The following is a 23,070-nucleotide window of genomic DNA, read 5'->3' as shown; positions in this document are numbered from 1 at the left end:
GGCAAGATCTGCTCAGCACAGGGTGCCATGGGAAAATCCTTCCGAGCTTCATCCAGTGCTGTGTGATTTCAGAGTTCCCAACGTCTGAATGGGTTGTAAGATTTGCTCATTGTCACTCTGCTCCTTTTCCTATTCTGTCTTACTGAAGCAGTTATTTTATTAAACATTGTTGTCAAGCCTTTCTGACTGAGATTGAAAGAGAGCCCCATGATGTCTCTCTCTCTCCTCACCCCACCTCACCCCATCTTACCTCCCCCACTGGTTCCTAATGAACTCACTAGACGTGGATCAGATTTTCATTCAGGTTTTGTAAAACTTATCCAAAATACAGCAAAAGACCTTTCAGCCTGCAGAGCTCTTGCTGCTATGACACTATAGCTGTTTCAAACAAGTTGAAATTTGTCATCCATTTTCCTCAATCTGAAGGAAGTTTGTGCCAGTCTTGGCCTTAGTTCAGGGGGGGCTGTGAATAGTTGTGCTGCTCTACTCCCCAAAACACCCCTCTGTCAGGCAGACCTCATTGCAGTTACAATTTCCTCGTGAAGGGGAGAGGAGGGGCAAGCACTGATCTCTTCTCTGTGGTGACCAGTGACAGGACCCAAGGGAATGGCCTGAAGTTGTGTCAGGGGAGGTTTAGGTTGGATATCAGGAAAAGGTTCTTCACCCAGAGAGTGTTCAGGCAGGGAAGTGGTCACAGCACCAGCCTGACAGAGTTCAAGGAGCATTTGGACAATGCTCTCAGGTACATGGTGTGACTCTTGGGGATGGTGCTATGCAGGGTCAGGAATTGGATTAGATGATCATTGTGGGTCCCGTTTGACTCAGCATATTCTGGGATTCTGTGATTTCCCTCCAGCAGGAACATCTTATCTGACCACAACCTGGATCCCAGACCAATTTAATTTTGCAACTCTCTTGTTAGGGCACATTTTTCTAAAAATTGCAGTTTTAGCAACATACGAAATACCTTGCTGGATAGGACCAGAGGCACAGTTATCCAGCTCTGTTGTAGCCGTGATGAATAGGAAACACACTTCAGGAAGAACAGGCTGATATTCCCACATCTTCCTTTCAGTGCCACTTCAGCTGAACCACTGTACACAAATGTGTCTGTTTTCCTTTCAAAGCCTTGCAATGTCAGAAAAAAATTAGCTAGCTCCCAAATAGTCTTGCATGTGAAGGACCTAACAGTTTGGGCTGGGTGTTTGTTGCCTGGAATATTTTGGTGCTGCTAGTTGCAGCAAATTGAGTAAGCTCAATTAAGTTCAAGAGTAACAGGAAGAATTTAAAGATTCTATGTCTGAAAAACACAATACCTTCTCCTCATCCTTAAATTTCTTTCCTAAGAGTATAGAGTAAATTCTTCAAGAAGTACAAGAAAACATGCAAGTAGCCTAAAAACTATACTTCTTTTTTTTAAATCAGCTCTTCAAAACAACATAACAATTTATCACAGGGACTACTTCTGTCTTTTTATGTCTTCACACCCTGGATATTAGGAAGTCACAAAATTTACTACCCACAGACAATAAATGAAACCTTTGGCTATCCTAGGGTTGTATTTATTTTCCTTTTTTTATTTTTAATCATTACTGAGCTTTGATTTTACTATTTTTCATAAATAAATATTACAGACAGACTGAAGACAGATGAAGAAACCTCTTCTCATAAGAATTTTTTCTGCCTTTAAAAGGTAGTTGGAGCAATGCCCCCAGCATAGGCAAACTGCACCCTATCGAAAGCCAGCTCTGAAACACTGGAATCCAAAACCAGTGTAAGATCATATACACACTGTTGCTATTTTGGTTCCCCTTGATTTATTATTTATTGGAAACAGAATACAAATTATTTTTAAAACACTGAAAGACAGCCCACTCCAGGTTTTGCTGATAACAGTGCCAGCTCTTCCAGTTTTACCATGAATCCTGCACATAATATTTGATACATTTGTTCTGCTATAAACCGTGGAAAGAAAGAACTGCTGTACTGCTTTTTCTCTAAAAAAATTGGTGGCAGGAGTGGGGGTGGGGAAGATTACCATGATAGTTATAAAGACTGTAAACTAAAGTCTCAAAAACTGACAATGCTAATTGAACTTGCTGTTTACTTCTTTTTAAAAGTTCAGAAGACATTTTTATCAATTTTTTTTTCCTGAGCAGGACTAATTCACTGTTTTAATTCATAACCTTTATGATCACTGGGGACCCTGCTATTATCTGATCCAATCAGTGCCATTGAAAAAGGAGCTTATGGTTAGACTCCATCAGCCTGCTGCTGAGTGGAATTTTTGAAGTGGTGACTCTACAAATACTTCAATACACCTGAAAGATTTGTCAGACACAGCAAACAAAAAGGTGAGCAGCCCTTACCTGGAACTGACACGCACATTTCAAGCCATCGCCCTCTTCCTTGCACACTCCTCCATATTTACATGATGATTCATCACACACTCTTACATCTGATTCCCTTACATTTAACTCTGCAAAAAAAAATAGAAAAAGAAGACAATAAGAAAATTTTAAGATGAGTCATTTTGAGGACTGCATTGTCCTTAAACCCTCTGAGCATCCCTGCTGTCTTTCTCCCATATAGAAATCAAAGGAAAATCAAAGCTCTTCCCCAGGCTGCCCTGCATGGACTCAGTCCTGCCCCTGGGCTCCTCTCCAGGGGCAGGTCCTGCTCCCCAGAGGCAGCTTTGCCTGGTTGGCAGAGTGGTTATGGTTGAGTGCTGATTCACCAAATAAACAGATACAGAGAAAGGATGTGTTCATACTGCCCAAAGGCTCCCCCATGTTTCCCCTGATGGGGATGCCCCACTATAAAACCTTTCTCTTACAGAAGTTGTTTCTAGCAGGATTCAGGAGCTTAACATAGGTTATAGCCCGTGTTTCTCACCTGCTACCTCTTTTTGCTTTACTCTTCACAAAGGTCCTGAGGAAGTAGAAAAGCTAAACCATCAGAATTTCTCTGCCTGGTTTTCCAGAGTCTGCCATGGCCACACTGTTATCCTTCAGACTAAAAATAAATCCAACTGTGTTTGAACTATTTTAATTTGCTTGCACTGTAGGAGCCAGAGTAATGAACCAGAGATCTGTGTCTTAGCTCCTGCATAAGAATATGGAGCACAAATGGCAGCTCCTGTCACTGTAAGCTTGCAGCACAGGCACAGCTGGCAAGAGGGAAACCAAGGGGCTTTACACACCAGCTGCATAGGCACTAGCTCCAGCACAAAGGTCACCTAACTGGCTTCAAGCTCTTTCTGGACATCACAGTCCAAGGCTAGATTTAAAAGAGAATAAATATATTCTTTTGAAATAAGTATTTGACTTGAACTATATCTAGGAGAGAGAGCAAAAGAAAGCACAGGTGGGAAAATGGATGTGGTCAGTGTCTGCCTAAATGCGACCTCATCAGGCTGTGTGGGAACAGTGCTGGTACCATCGATTCCAATGAAAAGGTGAAAATTACACCAAGGGCTCTGGAAAAATCCCCTGGCACTGTTAAATTTGCAGTGAAATCAGAGGATATCATTCAAAGGTGTCTGTGCTATGGTTCAAGTCAGAAGCCTTCAGGACTCTATAGCAAGCATGATCCACTAAAGATATTCACTGACAGCAGTGTGATTTAAAATAATGACTGTGACTTTTAATAAGCAAGCCCTATCCAGAAAACTGGCTTAAAGAAAGAACTGAACATCAGCCATTCAGAAATGAGGAAAGGTAGGTCAAAAGCAGAAGAAAATAATCCTTGCTGCCACTTAGAGTCTTAAATAGGCAATCAGCCTCCTCCTCACAGCAGCGGCAGCACTTTGGTATGACAGTGATAGACACCCTGGAAAACTGCTCCTATGCATTTATGTAACATTATACACCCACATATACAGTTTATATAAATAAATAAATAAACAAACAAACAGTAATTACTGTAATAATTTTTACCATATGCCCCATGCTTCTATATTTAACATAGCATAATTATGTACTTCTTCATGGCACTGAAGTTAGACGATTACAGCTCAATGGAAAGTCCAGTTATAACCCACGTATATTTTTGTCAGCCATGAGAAAAAATTGAGAAACATATTGATTCTTTTCCTCCATAGGTCCATCACTCCCAAAGGCATAAATGAGGAGGGCAATGTGTATAACAATGGGCAGATAGATATCCTGGTTGCCATCACAACCCCGTGCCTGTGTTCTCTAATGTTATTCTTAATGTCGCCGTTTATCAAGCATGACTGCTGCGTTGTAGGGACCAAGGTAACGTGACAGAACATTGCAGCTTTTCAATTTAATGTGTTCATAATTTGCTCCTGAAGGAAATGTGCTTTCTTTGTCCTCATGAAGATCTGTTCCACAAAGATGAGCAAACTATCAAAATTAATTAAGGGGAAATGATTGTCATATCTGAAAGAAGGGTCCACCTTTAGGTGATATCACACTTGAGAATATGCAATTCTAAAAAGGAGTAACCATACAATCAAATTAGAGCATGCACTGCTTTCAAAATCCTCTGTTCATCAGGTCAGGTAAATAATGACATGTTGGTCCCCCCTTCACAACGCTCAGCTGAACACGCTGGACTCAGTGCTTTGCAACATCCTACCCTGTGCCCCCGACCAGCAGAAGAAACCCCTCAGTAGCTGCAACTCCTGCTTGAATTTCTGGGAGTCTACACAACATCCAACAGCTTAAGCAGAGTAGTGCAGAATTTTCCTCAACATTGGTGCTCCCCCCAGTGTGGAGAGGGCACATGAACACCCAGAAAGGAGCCTCTTCACCACAGTGGTGGGCAAGGTACCTCACTTTTTTTCAGAGAGGAAGGACATGGTGGGGTCAGAAAGAGAGGCCAGATAGCAGTGCAGCATCAAGGCTGAACTCGAGATGTACTTGTTCCTAGCTTAGCTATTGCTCTGCCTGCAAAAGGCAGAGAGAAAGGGAAAGATTTCAGAACAAAACTATAAGAAAGGATATGAAGATAGCAGCACAAAATCAGCCTTTGTGAACCTCCTTCACTTCAAGAAAAAAAGACTTTTGGGTTTTTTTTTAATTCCACAGGAGGAATTAAAAGGACAGAAAGCACACTGTGATTTTAATGGTTACGTCATTTTAGACATGGACTGTTTTTCTTTCCACATAAATGATAAACACTGATTATAAGCTTTACGGCATTAAATGAACAGGAAAGGTCATGCAGAGACCAGGAGACAACATGATTTCCCAAAGTTGTACAAAAGACAAGATACCCTGGTGACTGGCACTTGAACATGACAGATGAACTTTATTCTATGACAGGATGTCACTGAATCCCTCATTCCATTCAGTGGCAAATTCCAGCAGCAGCAGAATCAAGCCTCCAACATGTGCATGATTACATCTGATGGAATCACAAGTACCTAGAAGTGTGGTGGCTATAATTACTTCTGCATCCACAGCATTCAGTTCAAAAATGAATACATGTGGATGGAAGTTAATAGAGTGACATGAAGAGGAATTGTAGATGTCTTGCATGTTGGAAATGTGCTCGCTTTTCAGTGAATTCCCCACAGACAGAGAATTAAAAAGGAGTTTCTGCAATTATTTCCAGAAGAACAGAATCATAACTGTGAGAAGAGATCCATGAGAGGAGCAAGAACATGTAGCAAATGGTTTAGGGTAATTTCTTGCATGTTTCTTTTATGCTTACTGCAACTCATTTCCTTGACTTTCAGCAGGTATAAATAAGAGAAAGCCTCAGTGTGATTCATAACACACAGTAACAATGTGCTAGATAGTAATCCATCAATTCCCAACAGAAAACATAATTAGTGCAATTAAATCAGGCTTCCAAATTTATGATAAAATTAATCTCCAAAGACCTGAAATGAGGTATTAAAAATGATTTGCTAGTATCTGTTCTGCCAATACACTTCCTGGTTGTGTGAGGGCTGACTGGCACAGAGGAGCTTGCAAAGACCCACAGCAAGGTCTTCTGGGTTTGTCTTTTTTTCTCTGTTGAAAAGAATTCACTATGTGATAATTTGTTACATCACTAAAAATGAGGAAAGCCATCTCTATTTTGACTCCTTTCAGAGAATGTGAAGTACAGCTCAATACAAGTAGTTGTGGATTGGCTTTTTGCCTGTGACCTCAAAATGCATTTCTCTGAGGCTCTTGTTATAAGGTAAATTACATGTGTCAAAATGCTGAACCTGAAGATGAAATCATATTTGTAGCTTTAAGTACATCAAACATGTTGTTTCCATCTGGATACCTCAAGAATAAAGTAAAATCTAAGATGGGCAAATCTGTTCACTTTGCTTTTTCAAAACTCATGTTTCTCCTGGGGTTGGCAATAGTACATAGTAATGATGAATGGATACAAGGGACCAAAAAATACCTTTCCCACGTGAAAATGAGCATGTGAATATTGCAGCTACACCTGAGAAAAAACCCTCTCTGCCTGCCTGTTTGTCTGTTTTCTCTTTCTGTGGGTAAGATTCCAAGTAGTAGAGGTGCTGGGACCCCTTGTTGCCTTTTGCTCTTGACCTATGGGTTTGGTAAAAAAGGGGAAGCAACTTTCACCATTTGCATTAGAGGGAAAAGGCAAGGCTTTTATGTCCTCCAAATAATTTGTTCTTTGTGAAGCCAAGCTTTAAATTAGGATGCACGACCACTCATGGAGGTCATATATAGACGCACACACACACACAGAGACCTGGGAGAATTCGTAAAAAGTCTGTATCTCTACAGCTTAATAGAACCCCCAAAGTTGTAGGAACAGCTGAATGGCGTCAACATTGGATTGGAAAAGGGCTCAGGAGAAATTATGTTGTGTAAGAATATGTTAGAGCCCACAGAGTCTACTGGAGATAGTGACGTTAAGACTGGATGAGCTCTCAGGACCACAAAACAGTCAAAGAAGGCAAAATTTGATTAGCAGAAAACCTGTAACCTGCTCAGTTTTGGGAGCCAACCTTATGACTCTAGACTGGTTTGGACAAGTCATTGGCATTTTTTTTGGTTTTGTCAAATTATTTATAAATGAATGAAGAATTTAATGGCGGAAAAAAGAAACACCCAACAAAATCTTTCCCTTATAAGAGGAATTATAAAGCTGAGGTGCTCATATGACAAGTACAGTAATAACCTGAGTCTTAAATAGAACTCTTGAATAAAGCTTTACCTGCCAGTCACACCCTTTGCCACACAACAAAGATAATACACACAATGGGGACCTCTGCCCCCATGGTTCCCAAGGACAGCCTGCCCACTTCAACCAGGTGAGTTTGAGTGGTGCTGCAAAAAAGATCCTCCAGGGAAGTATTTCGGATGTCCCTGGAATACCTCTGCCCATCTCCTGCTGCCAGCTCAGAACAAAACTGCACAATTCTCCTGTAAATCCTATCAATCCCATGCAGACATACAAGCACCCCATCTGGCAGTGGCTTCAGCCACTTCAGATTTCCATCACCTGCAGTGACTCTGACATTGGTTCAGACACTTAGCTCACATACACCTATCTATACATAAACATTTACATTTAGATGTCTTAATCTACAAGCTCAGTCCCATCCCACAGCTTTTCAAAGTATGTCCAGAAAGGCCATTCCTGCAGGAAGTCATGCAAATACTTACAGAGCTGTTTCACCCAGGCTCTGGGTGAAAACAGAAAGCTTTCTGAACAGAAAGCATAATTTTGGGGACTTCCTAATATCTAGGAAAGATCTATCTATCTATCTATCTATCTATCTATCTATCTATCTATCTATATCTCTTTCCTAGATAAGAAGATATATATTAGGAAAAGATATATATATGTATATAGATACATATATATATATATATATATATATTAGGAAAAATACCTTAAAAATTCCTAAGCCTCCCCTGACACAGCTTCATGCCATTCCCTCAGGTCCTGTCACTGTTCACCAGAGAAAAGAGATCAGTGCCTGTCCCTCTGCCTCACCTTGTGACGAAGCTGCAGACCACAAGGAGGTCTCCTCTCAGCCTCCTCTTCCCAAGGCTGAACAGACCAAGTGACCTCAGCCATTCCTTGTGTGGCTTCCCATCTAGACCCTTCACCATCCTTGTTGCCCTCCTTGGGGCATTGCTGGCTTTAGCACTGCAACCAAAGGAGCAAGTGGCTTTTCTTGCTTCATCAGCTAGAGAACAAAACATTACTAGAACATTGGAGCCATGAACTTCCCAAGCAAGTATGTATCGTTGACAAAACCCGAGATCCACATTTATTTGGTAACTAATAAATAATCTCTGCATTAGGTTTTCCAGAGCATTTTATTATCCTCATGTTTCAGCAGTTGTGGATTATGTAAATCACAATAATTTTCATTGTAGAGTTTATGTCTGCTGATTTTCTTCTCAGAAATTGTCATAGGTTGTGGGTGAAGAAAAAGAGAGCAGACAAGCCCCTCAGAAAAAATTAGCAATTACTTGTCCAAATAAATAATACTCACTTGTGTCAGACAAGGCTAAGCAAGACAGAATGGGTCATACTCTCTGGTTCATATGAAAAATTATGTTTTTCAGAAAAGAAAACAGACAAAAATACAAACTAGTGGGAAATAATTCAGGGGTAAGAAGGATACCCTTCAGACACTGCATATCCCCTTTGAAGATGTCTGCTGCCACTGATTTGAGGGACAGTTTAGCAAAAAAAATTTTAAGAAATTAAGAATGTGGAGAGTGGAAAGAGAAGAATAACAAAAAGAACTTTTAAAAACAGGCAATCAGAGAAGAAAAATAGGAAAATGAAATTGTATCAAAAGAAAATCTAAAACAAATGAAAGCTTTAAATAATTAAACCAGTTAAAAGTCATTTAAATGTCCATTCTGTGATAAGGTATAAATTTCTTTCACACTTGAATTGAAAGAAAACAATTCATTGGGACAGTCAAGAGGTTATATGCAAAAAAAATTAAAAAAGAAACAAAATCATTAAAATGAATTTACCCTAAAAAAAAAATAGATGACTGTAATCTAACAGAATGCAGATACTCCCACATTTTTTTAAATTGGTCAGTTGACAGATGCCTTGTGTGGCTGATGGCAAATCTGCTATTTTGAAAACAATCTTAGGCAGTATTAGACCATAGCAAAACCTGTTTTGCTGTGTCTCAATGCAATATTTAATGCTCAATTGTGCAGAAAGAAAAAATAAAGCTGTGCTTTGGCTCTTGAAAATGCTATCTGAGTGAATAAGGCTTGAAATATTTCCCTAAAACTACTTTTAACAAGACCGCATTAGCTTTTGATTGCTTAAGTGCTGTCCAATTCATCTAGGATGATTATACTTTTACATTTCAAATCACCACAGTCTCCTTTTCGAACAGAGGAAAACTGAAAGCATACATGCTGCTAAAGCAATTAGTATTCTTGTACACAATAGGAAACCACAGCAATTTTTAACAACTCGCACTCACACAGCAAGGTAACAAGACTGGCTTTGAACCTGAGAGTCTCCCACACTGCAATATTCACATTGCTAGTGTGCCTCAGACTAACTCTATTCAGTGTGAAAAAAGTAAGGAAAAGTGCCATAGTGACGAATGTTTGTATGACAGCTCCGTCAAAATATTGGGTGCAGCCGGTGGTACATTTCTTTTTCCATCAAGGAAAAAAAAAGTACTCGCAGAGAAAGCTAAGGCACTTTTTTCTTATATTAAAAGCTCTGACAGTATTTCAGAAATGCTGTATAATTCCTGTAGGTGAATAAGTAATCAAATGGCACAAATCGACAAGCCGTGCAGTTGGTTGGAGACAGGGAAAGATGTGGTGGGAACCTGGAATGATTTTCTCCCTCATAAACACTTTTGTGTCAAGGTGAGGCAGTATAACAATCTGACCTTCACGAGCTGGGTCTGGTGTGCTTCTCTGTCAGCAGCTATGCAGGACACTGACTTCAAAACTTGCTTACAAAGCAGAATATGTCTTACTACAAAAAATTATTGACTATGATTATGCAAGGCCATTATAAAAAACTTAGCATGTCATTGCATATTTTTACATAAAATTAAAATAAAATATTAGACAAGGAACACGCTCATACAGCATATTTACAGCAAGATCGATTACAATATATATTGTCAATCCTTAGTCTCTAAGGAAACCAAGGCTGTGCAGGAACTGCAACTTCCCAGACAGGTTGGCTTGTTCCTTTAACTTTTGCACTCACTGGGCAATTCCAGCCAAATCTGACAGCAGGAGAGGCCTGGGACTTCCTACAACCTAATGGAAAATCAATGGATGCTTGGAGAAAGGGGGTCTAACATCTAATGTCTCCACTGCCAGTTGGAGGAATTGAGAGCATGTTGTCCTGGTTTCAGCTAGGGTAGAGTTAATTTCTTCACAGTAGCTGTTAGAGTGCTATGTTTTGGATTCAGAATGAGAATGGTGTTAATAATACACTGATGGTTTTGGATTTTTGTCATGTTTATCCCAAGTGAAGGACTTTTTTTCCCCTTGTCTCATGCTCTGCCATTGAGGAGGTGCACAAAAGAAACTGTGAGGGAGCACAGCTGGGATGGGTGACCTGAACTGCCCAAAGGGTTATTCCACACCATAGAATATCATGCCCAGTATATAAACTAGGGGGAGTTACCAGGAAGGGTGGCTAATCTAGGTTCAAAAAGGGGAGTCTGGCATCACTGAGTGGGTGGTGAGCAACTGCATTGTGCATCACTTGTTTTTTTCCTTTTTATTATCATTATTATTTACCATTATTACTGCATTTTACTTTATTTTCAATTATTAAACTGTTCTTATTTCAACATAAAAGTTTTACTTTAATTCTCCTCCCCGTTCCACCAGGGCTGGGGAGGAAGAGAAGGGCTGCATTGTGCTTAGTCTCCAGCTGGGATTAAAACCACGAGATTGGGTCATGTGACAAGAACACAAACACATGTGATATGTTTCTTTTCACAAACACATGCAAATAAGTGGAATGGACTCTTTTCCACTCATGACACTGTCAAGGTCCTTGCCATATTGAGACTCAGAAACTTGGACTCAGATCTGGCAAACACATAGACTTTTAGGATACTGGATAACTTGTGCTGATGAATGCTAATGCCTATACAAATGGATGTATTCTGGTAGGTTAACTTTAAAAATAGTGCTCTTACACTTCACCAGCCTTTGACAACTAATGGGACTCCTAGGAAATTTTTCACTTGGGTAAATTATACTGTTAAGACTTGACAGTTGTGCAGCATGTGCAACTACAGTCAGTGAGAAAATGTTATTTGTCCTTGTTCACTTAATGTTCCCTTGCTCTCTTGCTCTGTCTCTCAGTCTGCAGAGTAGATGGTCAAATAACCAAAACATTTGCAAGCAATTTGTTAAGGGTCTTCTGTCTCTCCTCTCCCCTGCCCCCCAAGCTGGGGAGCTTCACTTGCTTTCTAGCATCATTGCCCATATAAGAATACATCAAGCAAGCACAGTGCTCCCATGGAAGCTATAGCTTTAGCTAATGAATCCTTGTACTGGAGAAATCTTTCTATGCCAGTTACAAACCAAGGAGAACTCTTGTTCACTGTCATGAACAGTCTTGTTCATGAAGTAAATCTGACTGTGACTTCCCTAAGTCTGTAGAGGAGTGGCAAGCTGTTCAGACACTGAAACAACAGAGACCTCATTTATACTCCCAAAGAACCTGAAGCCAAGTAAAATGGTAGTAAAAATGAACACTAAAGCAACTAATTATCTTCCATAAACATTTCAGGGAATTTCTTCTTTGATCTGCAGGTGACATATGTAAGTCAAGTCAACTTCAAAACTGGAAAATAATATTTGTCAAATTCTGATTCCATTCCTTCCACAAAACTCGAAGGCATGTAGTCCAGGAACCAGCTTGCCAGCTTAAGAGCTGGAATAGAGGTATCGGGTTCTATTGGGTCTCCAGAATTACAATATTTGCACACAGGTGGGGGATGGATGGCTGATGGATCTACCTCGCCCTGGTGCTAAAACCCGAGCTCCTTCTGTTTTCTGCTCCTCACTTGCATTTCTTCTACAGCAGAAGAGAAACAAGCCCTGGTGTGAGCAGCACTATGGTGCCAAGAAGATGTAGCCTTTCTATAACTATGTCAATCATCTCCCCTCTCTGATCGCTGCCTACAGAGCTCTGGGCAGCAGTCAGAGAAAGGAGCCTTTGTCTCTGTGAGCAATGGTAAGGGAAACGTTTAAAGTGCCTGATCATGAGAGTTTTTGTCACTGTTGAAACAAGGGCTGAAGTCAGCAGAAATCTGATCAAAGCAGAAGCATGTCCATTTGCCATGAAGCCCATATATGTTTTTCGTTCTCGAGGTCATGTTTGACTTTAGTGCTCCTCAAGTCCTAGCATGAAGAGAGAACTGAGCTCTACATGTAGGTTGAGAATGTTCTCTAAGGAAAGTCTAATGGAAGTTGCTTGGCTCCTTGTTGTTTGTTTTACTTCATTTTAAAGACATTTGGGGAGAAACCCAACTACTCATTAACCTCACCACTTTCTCTTTTCCTTATTCTTCTTGTGGTTTCAGTGTGAGAGAGAGGTTTAAAGAGCAGCTGAGTCTTGGTCCATGAAAGCTCCACAGAAACTGTGTTCACAGCTGTGGAACAGCCTCCCAGGTCGTCAACTAAAACGTTGGGATGAGTTGACCTTCTGGGAGCCATTTTATGGTGACTTATTTCAAAAATGAAGATAAATTCAATAATGTTTTTTTTAAAATAAAATATCTCCCAAGTATAATGGAAAGCACTCAGAGGGAACTGCTAGGTTTTCATGGATAAACCAACACAGCACTGACATAGATTATACTGCACAACTCAGGTTATTACACATGCTCTGCATATTGCACACATTATAAATGATTGACAGAAATTGTATGTTTCTTGGGGGAAAAAAAAGGGAAATATTTTAAAAATGAGAAATAAATATATATACATACATTCAAACCCCATATTTTCAGTAAAAAATATTTTCAATGTTCACTGTTGGCTCCTATGCTACTACTCCTTCCCTTCTACTTTTCCAGTTATCACAACATTTTTCCTTTAGTTAAAAAGTTAGAAGTTAAAAGTTAAAAGTTAAAAAGTTAAAAAGACAGAAGAAGAAAACTCTCTGGAATGGAAATTCCTTGCATTTCTCGGCTACAAACCCAAGAAAAACAGGTGGCCTTTGGTAAATTTCCTAGAAAAATACTAGTTCCTACAAAATGGTGTTCAGTGAGGAACAAGTCTATTTGAAAAGGTGTTTTGCCATTTGGCATACATAATTTGAGGCTCCAACACTATAAATGCCTGCTCAGTGACTTAACCTTGAGCATTTGTGATATCTAAATAAGCTAAATGGAACTGATCATGTGCTAGACAAAAAATGTCTTTAAGTGTTTGTAGGATCAAGGACACAAACAATTTTCTGAGGACCTGATTTTTATGCAAATAACAATTATGTTACTAGAGTTTCTGTCTATTGGTTACAAATGTATAGAATTACACAGTGGAGACACATTTTAAAGCACTGTTTATTTCCCAGATTGGAAACTTTCCCTTAAAAGCAGCAGAAAATCTCTGACAAAACATTGTCAGGTAGTGTATTAATCTTAATTATTCACTCTCTACAGGGAAAATGCTGCTGTCTACAAAACCATTCGATAGCAGAAATCTAAAAGGTGACTTCAAATAGCTCACATTTTAGATATTACTCATTGCTCCCAGTTACTATCATTAGCAGCTATGTGAAATACCTAGAGTCTGCAGTGAAGATCAGATCCCCCTTCTGAAAGACATGGGTGAGAACCAGTCCACTACTTACAGCATAAGCACAGAAGTCATACAAATTGTGATAAAAATTAGATAATAGAGTTTCCCTTTCCGTGGATGTGAATGAGGAATAAAAGGATATATAGAGAGAATGATTTATCCAAGGCAACAACACACAGCCAAGGCAGGTTGCCACAACAGAACTTGTCCCTGTCCAATTGCTTTGCTACAAGGTTATCTCTTCTCACTCTCATCACCTTCCCTTTAATAGAAATATTTTCAATACCACAGCTAGGAAATCATTGTGATCACCAAAAATGGAGCAGACACAATAAGATTAAGGCAGTACATGTTGATTAATTTAAAAAGTGAGAGAAAAAGATGAATACTAACTCGCTAAGGCTACTAATGCTAACTAAAGTGTTATGTTGATGTATTAATGCAGCTTGCAGGAGTCATTTGCTGTATTCAAATGGCTGATAATCACTGCTCAGAATTCAAACTGTGCAGCTGTGATAGAGCCTAATGCAGACAGTGCCATGCAAACCCAGAAATGTGTCTCATAGCCCCACTGGGAAAAACTCTTGTTTGTTCAGGAACACAACACTCTAGGGGGTTGGCTCTTGTGCAGCAATACATGAAAAAATGGAGGAGCTTGAACAAAGTTTTGGTATGGGGATGTGCTTTGCCCTAGGGAGGGTGGGACAGGGGGGTAAAGAAGAGGGTAAGTTTGGCTTAAATCAAATACAGATACTATTTTTCAGAAAAGACACTGTCTTTGCAAGGGTCAGAAAAAGAACCTAGGCTCACAGCCTAGGCTCACAGCTCCAACCTCTGTGGTCTCCTCTGACATAGCAGGTAGTGTCCCTGTGCACTCAGGAACAGTTTTCTACTGGAGACACCTCATCTCACACCCTCTCTCTTTCCAGTCAACTGAGATTTTCAGAGCTGATCCATTCCTCAGATAAACTGTAAGAGAAACCACTCCTACAAGGCTCAACTGGGAGCGTTGCTGTTGCTGTAGTAGGCTGACTAAAGAGGGGGAGAAACCTGCTGTATCTAGAATATCCAACAGACATTTTCCAAAAATGTCAGCACATCACCTGTCATCAGAAGATGATGGGGGCAACAAAGGTTTTGGACTTCTAGCAAGATCTGAAGACTGTAAACATGTCATAAATCTTATTTCTAGGTTTGCAAAAGTGGAAGAGTGAAATTTATACCCAAATTTCTGAAGACAAAAGTAAATTTCATGTCTGCATAACCTCCACACTAGAGAGATTACAGATCAAACTTGACAGGTTGTGGTCACAGGATAGGCAGGTCTTCATTCCAGAACGAAATTTCAAATCTAATTCAAGTTAGTAGTTCCTGACACTTATTTTCGATCTGGAAGAGTCTGCCTTGCCTTGCCAGGGAAAATCAGTTAAGCATTTCCCATGTCACAAGTATCTGTTCAGTGCTACTCATGTTCTGGCAGCTCTGCAGGGGTGGGCCACCATCTTCAGCTGAATAACTAAGGGGATAGATGGGTGGAGCCCTTGATGAGGGAGTCGGCGTTACCACTGCCCATATGCATCAGCATTTTCAAAGTTAATAAAGACTGACAGAGCTGAGGCAAAAGGAAAACTTTTAGGGAACAGTCTTCTTGCAATGATAATGATTATGGATGTTTTCCATAACCTCAATCAAGCTCTTTGGGCAAGATTTCCACTGATACTGCTGATTGATTCGTACACAGGATTACTGAAAGGCCCGTGGAAACAAATAACTGGAAACATCTTCCCTCTAATTCCCTAATGCTGTTCACAACAGTTTCATATAAACACAACCTCGCTTGAAACCAGGTGAGGGAAATCAGCGGGCCTCATGGCCATCTCTTACATATTATGTTCTGCTCCCAGCAGCTGTAAATTCAACACTTCACTAGGTATTAAATTTACTCTCAAGAAATATTTTCTAAGAGAGGTGACAGAGTTATTGCACTGTTGCAGCTGTGGAGTCAGATGGCAGTATGCCAGAACTCCAACAAAATTTTAAATTAGAAATCTGACCATCTGCTATAGGTGGGAAAAAGAGGCTTTTATGTCCAGGCTCCTCCCTTAGTTTTGTAATTTCCCTGGTACTGAAATGCATAGTCTGGTGTGCAACAGATGCCATATGCTTTCCAACGATTTCTTATTTGCAGCTGATAAGCACTGGAATGTCTTAAATATTGAAGAGAATCAGGAATTACTTCTTAAATGGCATTATGTTCTGCTATTACTCAGCCTGTGACAAAGCAGGGTAGCACTTTCCAAAAACTTCCAGTTACTTTGGAATACTCCCAATAATAAAATCTGCTGAGATTTACTTACTTGCTACTTGAAACAGGATCAACAAGGAGAACACAATGTTTTTTACCTGCATCCTAACTAGCTCTTCAATCAATAGTTATAGCTGCTGTATCCTTAAATATTATGGTAAACTGTTTAACAGCTTCTTTGGAATGTATGAAAAAAATGGGAGTGTCTTCAGATAGGAAACCATACTTTTGGTGTCTGAACTTCACATAAAAATGTTATGAAATTCTAAATAAATACAGAACTGGAAACATTTTATTAATGCTTACATGAACATTGACTGTACTGCTTTTATATGATTCTAAATCACAGTCTAAAAGAATGGTAGAAAAGTATAAAAATGGACCTGAAGTATCACGTTGTACATTCACAGATGGGGAAAACACACAATGGTTGGATCTGAGATGCGCATGGCAGGTCCTGACACTAAAATGTGCATGTCAGTAGCTCATTTAATCAATAGTGAAGATGAACACTAAAAGAAGGGCTCTGTTTAAGTATACATTCTAATACTGAATTTTAATTGTATATTTCATTATAATCCCCCATGCATTATTCAAATGATCACTCCTGTTCCTATTTTTGCTATAAGAAGTGGTGAGAAGAACAAAGCCACTGAATTATATCGAGATCCATGTATTGGCTCAATTGCTACTTCAAAGATCAGTTACACTTATCAATATTAAACTTAAAAAAACCCTAAAATTCACTGTTTCTCATGGCAGAGGAAAGACTCAGACTTTCTAGAGGATATTTGCACAGCCCATGGGCCACCTCTTTCTTTCTGCTTCTTCATTCTGCACAATGCTCTATGAAGTATGTTTGGGGCCTCTGGGTCCATTAAATGCACATCTTTAAAGCAGTCTGGCTCAAAGGGCCCCATGAACAGGCTGAAAGAGCTCCCTTCTCCAATCTGAAATGGCACCAGAGACACTCTGAACGTGTTTAAATCCCAAACACCATGTCTGCACCCTGTCTTGGCCCTTGTGCACAGAACACAGACATTTGTAGTATTCACTGAGCAGAATAGTGTTTTTTCCAGAATGCTCTTTGAAATCTGAAGATGTAGCTGACCTACCTGTAGAGTACTAAAAAAATCACAAAAATTATTACAAACAGGACAGATTGTTTAGGGACAGAGAAGTCACATTTCCATACTCTTTCAGGATTACTACAGAGAAACGCCAAGGAAATTATCCAAGTCTAGATTTAGTGGCTTTTATGAAGACATCATACTTGATACTGATGGGCAATTATGCAGTCCTTTAATCAACTTTCTATTCCTGTTATATTTTTGTCCCACAAAAATTGGTTTGGGGCTAATCTCTTGATGATTTGGTGGCTGTGGAAAAATATTCTGTCTACATGAGGCTGTCTGAAACATTAAGACATCAAACACATAAATCTGCTATTGTGGCACTGCAGGACTTCAAAAATATTATTATTATGTATTCTGTAATACCTAAGATGTCCAAATTTCAAATGAACAAATGAACAAATTTCAAAGGTAAGGTAAATATTAATTCACACAGATCAAAATACAAAAAGAATAGATAATGAAGAGCAGTGCCAAGAGTCATATAAAGGATGCCAGGCATTAACAGTAAACAAAAAGAAAAACCCTTAGGAGGGGTTCAGTAGTTCCTCTTAGTTGCCCCTCACGATAAAAGTTTTCATCATTGTTTACAGGCCATGTTATCTTTTTTAAACTGATATCAAATCATAAATTTAATATCTTTATTTTAAATTTAGGCTTTAGGCTCTCATTAAAAGCACTTACAGCTGGGTACTTTTAGAAGGTTTGGGGGGAAAGAGTGAGCTGTTTAGAACAGCAGTCGCTGTTTAGAACAGCATGAGTCTTTTATGAGTTTTTTTGCTGGTGCCATGCAGTTTTACACTTTTTCATCCATTTAGAACTTTGTGCCTTCCCTCACAGCTCATGCAGCTTTTGGAAACAGCCATTACCCAACAAGAAAACCAAAGGCTTTGTGTCGAATGCCGTCATGTGATACTTATTGATACACTTACACAAACCCTGCTGCTGGCTTCCAAGGCTGTTGCACTGTAGATGCCTGAGCCACGGTTTTGTACGGAGAACAATAAGCGGCTCCTGTGCTGAGCACATGAACCAAAGCTGCCCTGGGATCACTCCTTCAGCATGCAGGGGAGAGGGAACATGGGACTGAACTCTACCACTTCTAACTAGCTCAGGAACCGTGAAACCCCAGAGGGATCCAAAGAAATGTGCTTTCTCTCCTTATCCTGTTAATTTCTTCTTCTCCTATTAACCTCAGTCATCTTGCATTGCTCAGCTGGACAGCATCCTTCAGCAAATGGAAAGGACCTTTAAAATTAGGCAAGACTTAGTGATCAGCTTCTGAGTTCACTCATCCTCTCTCTGCTTCCAACCCTGTTGGCTCTGTGCATCTTTGCTATTTTTGGACACAGAGAAATAAACCACCTTTGACAAAGTCCCATTTTTATTGATAACCATAAACTGGCATAATTAAGATGACTGAAAGGATCCATAATTCAATGCTAGTGTTAAAATACAAGGTATAAATAAAATGGGCTGAAAAGTTCTGAAAAGTTCGTCTTTGAGAAGCATCGTGTAGAACCCATCAGCCATTTAAAACCTGCTGTGGTGGGTAGGGAAATTTTATTCTATTTTATCTGTGAATTATCCCAATTTCATTCTTTCTTTGTCCCACTCTTATCTTTCTTTTCTTAGATTTGTCACCTCATCCTAATTTTTGTAGTAACTTAGCATTGTCTTCCATCTTGAAACTTGGGTTGGAATACATTGGCAGCTGATACTTGGGAGAAGAAACAGGACTGGGGAATGTACTGCAAGAAGCAATTTAGAATGTGTAAAAAGTAATTATAAAAATTTTAAAGAAAATAAATAAGAAAGAGTATAAAAATGGATTATAGGTGGTTTCAGGCTATACTTATAGTAACTACCTTACAGTTTTAAGCCAACTAGGGGACCAATTCTCACTATAAAAAAATGTAGACAATAAAGACAGTAGCAAACCTGAAGAAAGAAAGCATTTATATGAAAATGCAATTATGCAACAAGAGTCTACTTCATATACCCTTGAACTTATAGGCAATGATGGGTCAGTAGATCTGTCTTTGGAAGCACTGACTGCAAATAAACTGTATTTTCTACATGCATGGGTAAAAGTTATGCTTTTATTGTGTGTGTTATAGAGCTGAAACAACTTTTCTTGCCCAAGTTGAGCACAAATTACTTTATCTGAGTAGCAAGTCAGTGACATTCTCTGAATCTGTCTCTTAAGCCCTTTTTCTAACCTATTATATATGGTTCAAACAATTCTTTAGATAGGTTATTAAAAATAAATGTAACATTTCCCTTCCTCTTCCCAGTATCTTCATTTGAGATCTAACTCTTTAATGGTGTCTGAAAGCAAAGAACTGTACAGTATATAACAAACTACAGATACAAAAATACTACTGCACTCAACATGGGAGAATTTTTTCTCTTTCAGAGTACCTGAATGTTGTACTTCTTGCAGCCTTTCCTCACCATTATGGCATTAGTGTCTGACATTTCAAATATCTCTTAAAGAATCTTAAAGATCTTGGGCCCTAGCTTTTTAAAATGGCATTTGAAGAGGATTCTTTGAATGATGCTCACTCAGTACTACAACCTGTTAATTGTATTATCTATATTTTGACTACTTTATGAATATATTGTTAGCATTTTTTTGCAATAGCTTTCTACTACGTATTTTCTCTGATAAAAATGAAACACTGCATTTTTTTAATGTGAGTAGGATTTACACTTAATATAAACTCTCTCAGCTTCTGCATCTGAGCAGTTGAGACATGCCTTAAACATGTCTCAGCTGCTTAAGAAGGAAATGTGAGCACAGGGCACAAGACAATCTCTCAGCACTCTCTAACCAGCCCCCCAGTACAGATAACCAGAGGTTCAGAGCTGCAGCAGCTGTCATGAGTGCTTCTGCCCTCTCATCTGAGGGAAAATTTGGATGATTTAACCCTCCAAAAATTCCCACGGAATTCTACAAGTCATGGAAAGAGAAAATGGAAATGAATAATGGTTTTATACCTGGTTGCTATAGTTCAGATTATTTTAGATTCAAAATCCTTTGGGCAAGGATCCCTCCTGTAGGTTCCAAATGACTGAGAACAGAGAAGACTATGATGGAAGCAAAGGGGAAATCACAAACTATAGCATTAAGATTTTTTTAGTCATTATTTAATACATAGGACCACAGTCAGTCATGTGGAATGCACTGTCCACAAATACAATGGCTGATAGTCCATGACCAAAGAGCAAGAAAGAGCCTTAAGAAAAGACAAAAATGCCACAAAAACTAAAGAGCTTCTTTGCCCGAGTGTTTACTGTGAATACTGGGGAGAGGTTCCTTCCTTACACACAAAAGCTGGGCACCAGATGACTAGTAAAACTTCCAGTTTCCCAATTTGTGTAGGGTTCCTGTAGTGTGTTTCCAGGCAAATTAGCAGAAAAGCAGTCAGAAGAACAAAAGTATAGCAGAAAAAAAATCACAAAACAAATATGGAAGAGCCAGCATGACTTTGCAAAAAGGATCTGTCCCAGAGAAAACTGCTGGACTCCTCTGAAAGAGTAAAGGAGCAGGTGGACAAGGGAGATCCCCAAATGCCTAAATGTGTACTTGATAAAAGTCTTCATCAAAAACTTCAAATAAGCTAATGCACCAAAGTGCTGTTCCCATGATGAAAGGGTTGGCTAACCCCCCAAAAAACATTAGGCCACGGACAGTTACTTTCAGATCAGCAGGATGTACCCAGTGGAGTTCAAGAGAGGTCTGTGTTCCATCTTGTTCTTCTCTCTGTTCCTGAAAGATTGGAAAGGGTATGAAGAGTAAGGTGAGAAGACTTTCTGATTGAGTCAGGGTGCTAAAACAGATGGCTAATGGAAAAGTTGAAGAAACCTTACAAGACTGAATGACTGGGTTATAAAATGCCTGATGTAATTCAATGAAGATAAATGTAAAAGAAACCATATGGAGGAAAATCCAACTTTATAAACACATACATGTTAGTGATACATCTTGAGACTATTATTACCATTTAAGAACAAAATGCTGATGTTATAACAGACAGTTTTACAAAAATGTCAAGTCTGTACTTAATAGTGGTAAAAACCCCTAAACTGAATGTTATGAATTATTAGGAAGAGAACAAAGAATAAACCAGAGTACATTATTATGCCTCCATATAATCTAGAGTGCCTTTTTAATAATGTTTGCTGTCTGGTCCATTATTGTAAAAAGGACACAGCAGAATGGAAAAAAAGGAAGATGAAAAACATCAAACCTAGCTCTTCTGTAGCAAAACTATAATCCAAACACAGTTGTTTTCCTTTTCAAAGATAATCCTAAAATATGTACCAAAACTCAGGATGTTTTTCTGTAGCTGCTGTACAATGAGACTTCTGATGTTTACAGCTGTAAAGCAATTATAAACATTTGGCTGAAAATCACCATGTAGATAATAACATTATTATCCAGTATCCTTAAAGGAGAAAGAGGAAAAACTTTTTGGAAACTACTGCAAAGTCTTAGAGTGTTTTGTCACAAACTAAATTTAAGGAACAATCTTCTAAATGACCCTACACAATTTGTGTTTCTATCCACTGAGTCTCACAGTCTCTAAAAGCACTGTTTAGCTTCCTCCTAAGATAAAGAAAAAACCCCAAACTGCTATTTTTTCTCTTTTTTTACTAAATGCACCCTGAGCAATGTCCATTCCCACTCCCACCTCTCAGTGCAACTCAGAGGAAGGCATTTTCTCAGCATGGACGTTAGAGAGGAAAAGAAAACATTTCTAGAGATATAATCCATGCTGCTTTGTGGTGCCCATCTGGCATAATTTTGGCAGCATTTGGGCTGCCTCCCAAGAGGCACTGGTGTAGTTAATTTGGTGCTGTAAGAGCACAACATTCAAGTTAGCACCACACTGCTTCTTTTACTGTGCAAATCCTCAGTCCATCAGCCTGGATCTACCAGTGTTTTGCTGAAGTGATTGACCATTTTGGCCAAATACATCTGATCAATATCCATTCCAGGCAGGCATCATATTCCCTCATCTTCCTCTATCTTCCCCACTAGGAGCCCTGACACAACTCTCCCCAGTTTTCCACCTCCACTGGTTTTCCCAGCCCAGGCTGAGATCCTCAGCACATGCTATAGTAACAGGGCAGACACTTGCAGTCTTCTCATACGCTGCCTTACATTTGGAAGGCATTACAAAAAGCAGACACAAATCTTCCCTTGCAATGCTGTGATGCCAGCATAACCTCCTGAAGCTGGCCCAGAGCAGACATAATGCCTCCACTGCAGAGAGGCAACAAAAACCAGAGCAGGACTCAAAAGGGAAGTGGGAGAGAGAGGAATTCTCAGACAGCTGAAGCTGCAGCCATGGATCCTTGTGCTTCACAGCTTACCTGAGTCAGGCCTGCACGTGCCCTGAGCACTGGACAGCTTTTCTCAAGCTCTGCTGGTGTACTTGACAAGAAAACTGAGACGTGCTGCTTCTGGTTCTAAGTGTGCAACTTTACACGAAAAGATAAAGTAACCAGTCTTATGATGCATGTACCAGAATAGGTTTTAGAATAACATTTTTAAGTTTTACTTTATGGGACACTTTATAAGCAGGTGATGGTACATTTGAGGAAATGTCTGTGCATTTATATGTGCAAGTTTCCTCCATATTTCACCTCTCTAAAATTGAGTCCAAATGGCAAGAAAGATAAGGTGAGGCCTTCCCTTTGCTCACAGATAAACACAATATGATTAAAGTACTCTTCCAGCATTGTAATGATTCAGGCAATAAAAGAAAAGGGTTGTCTCTCCTTCCAGTGTGGGGAAGATGGAATTCAGTTGGACTTTTCTCCAGCTTTCTGAGTTCCCTCAATGTTCACCGCCTCCATATGTCACAGACATATCTCC

General features: G+C 39.4%; 1 protein-coding gene across 1 annotated transcript in view; it reads right to left on the bottom strand.

The window, feature by feature from the left end:
- TMEFF1 (transmembrane protein with EGF like and two follistatin like domains 1) overlaps nt 1–23,070 on the bottom strand; it is a gene marked incomplete at both ends in the record, with an annotated part of 110,478 nt that overhangs the window by 40,955 nt on the left and 46,453 nt on the right. The window contains one exon of the mRNA XM_082297289.1: nt 2,370–2,479. Coding sequence (XP_082153415.1) covers nt 2,370–2,479 — 110 coding nt within the window. The remainder of the gene's footprint in view (nt 1–2,369; nt 2,480–23,070) is intronic.

Source organism: Coloeus monedula (genome assembly GCF_965178545.1).
Source record: "Coloeus monedula genome assembly, chromosome: 1".
NCBI classification, from domain to species: Eukaryota; Metazoa; Chordata; class Aves; order Passeriformes; family Corvidae; genus Coloeus; species Coloeus monedula.
The sequence above is the reverse complement of the archived record's forward strand: the minus strand, read 5'-3'. Positions and strand labels throughout refer to the sequence as shown.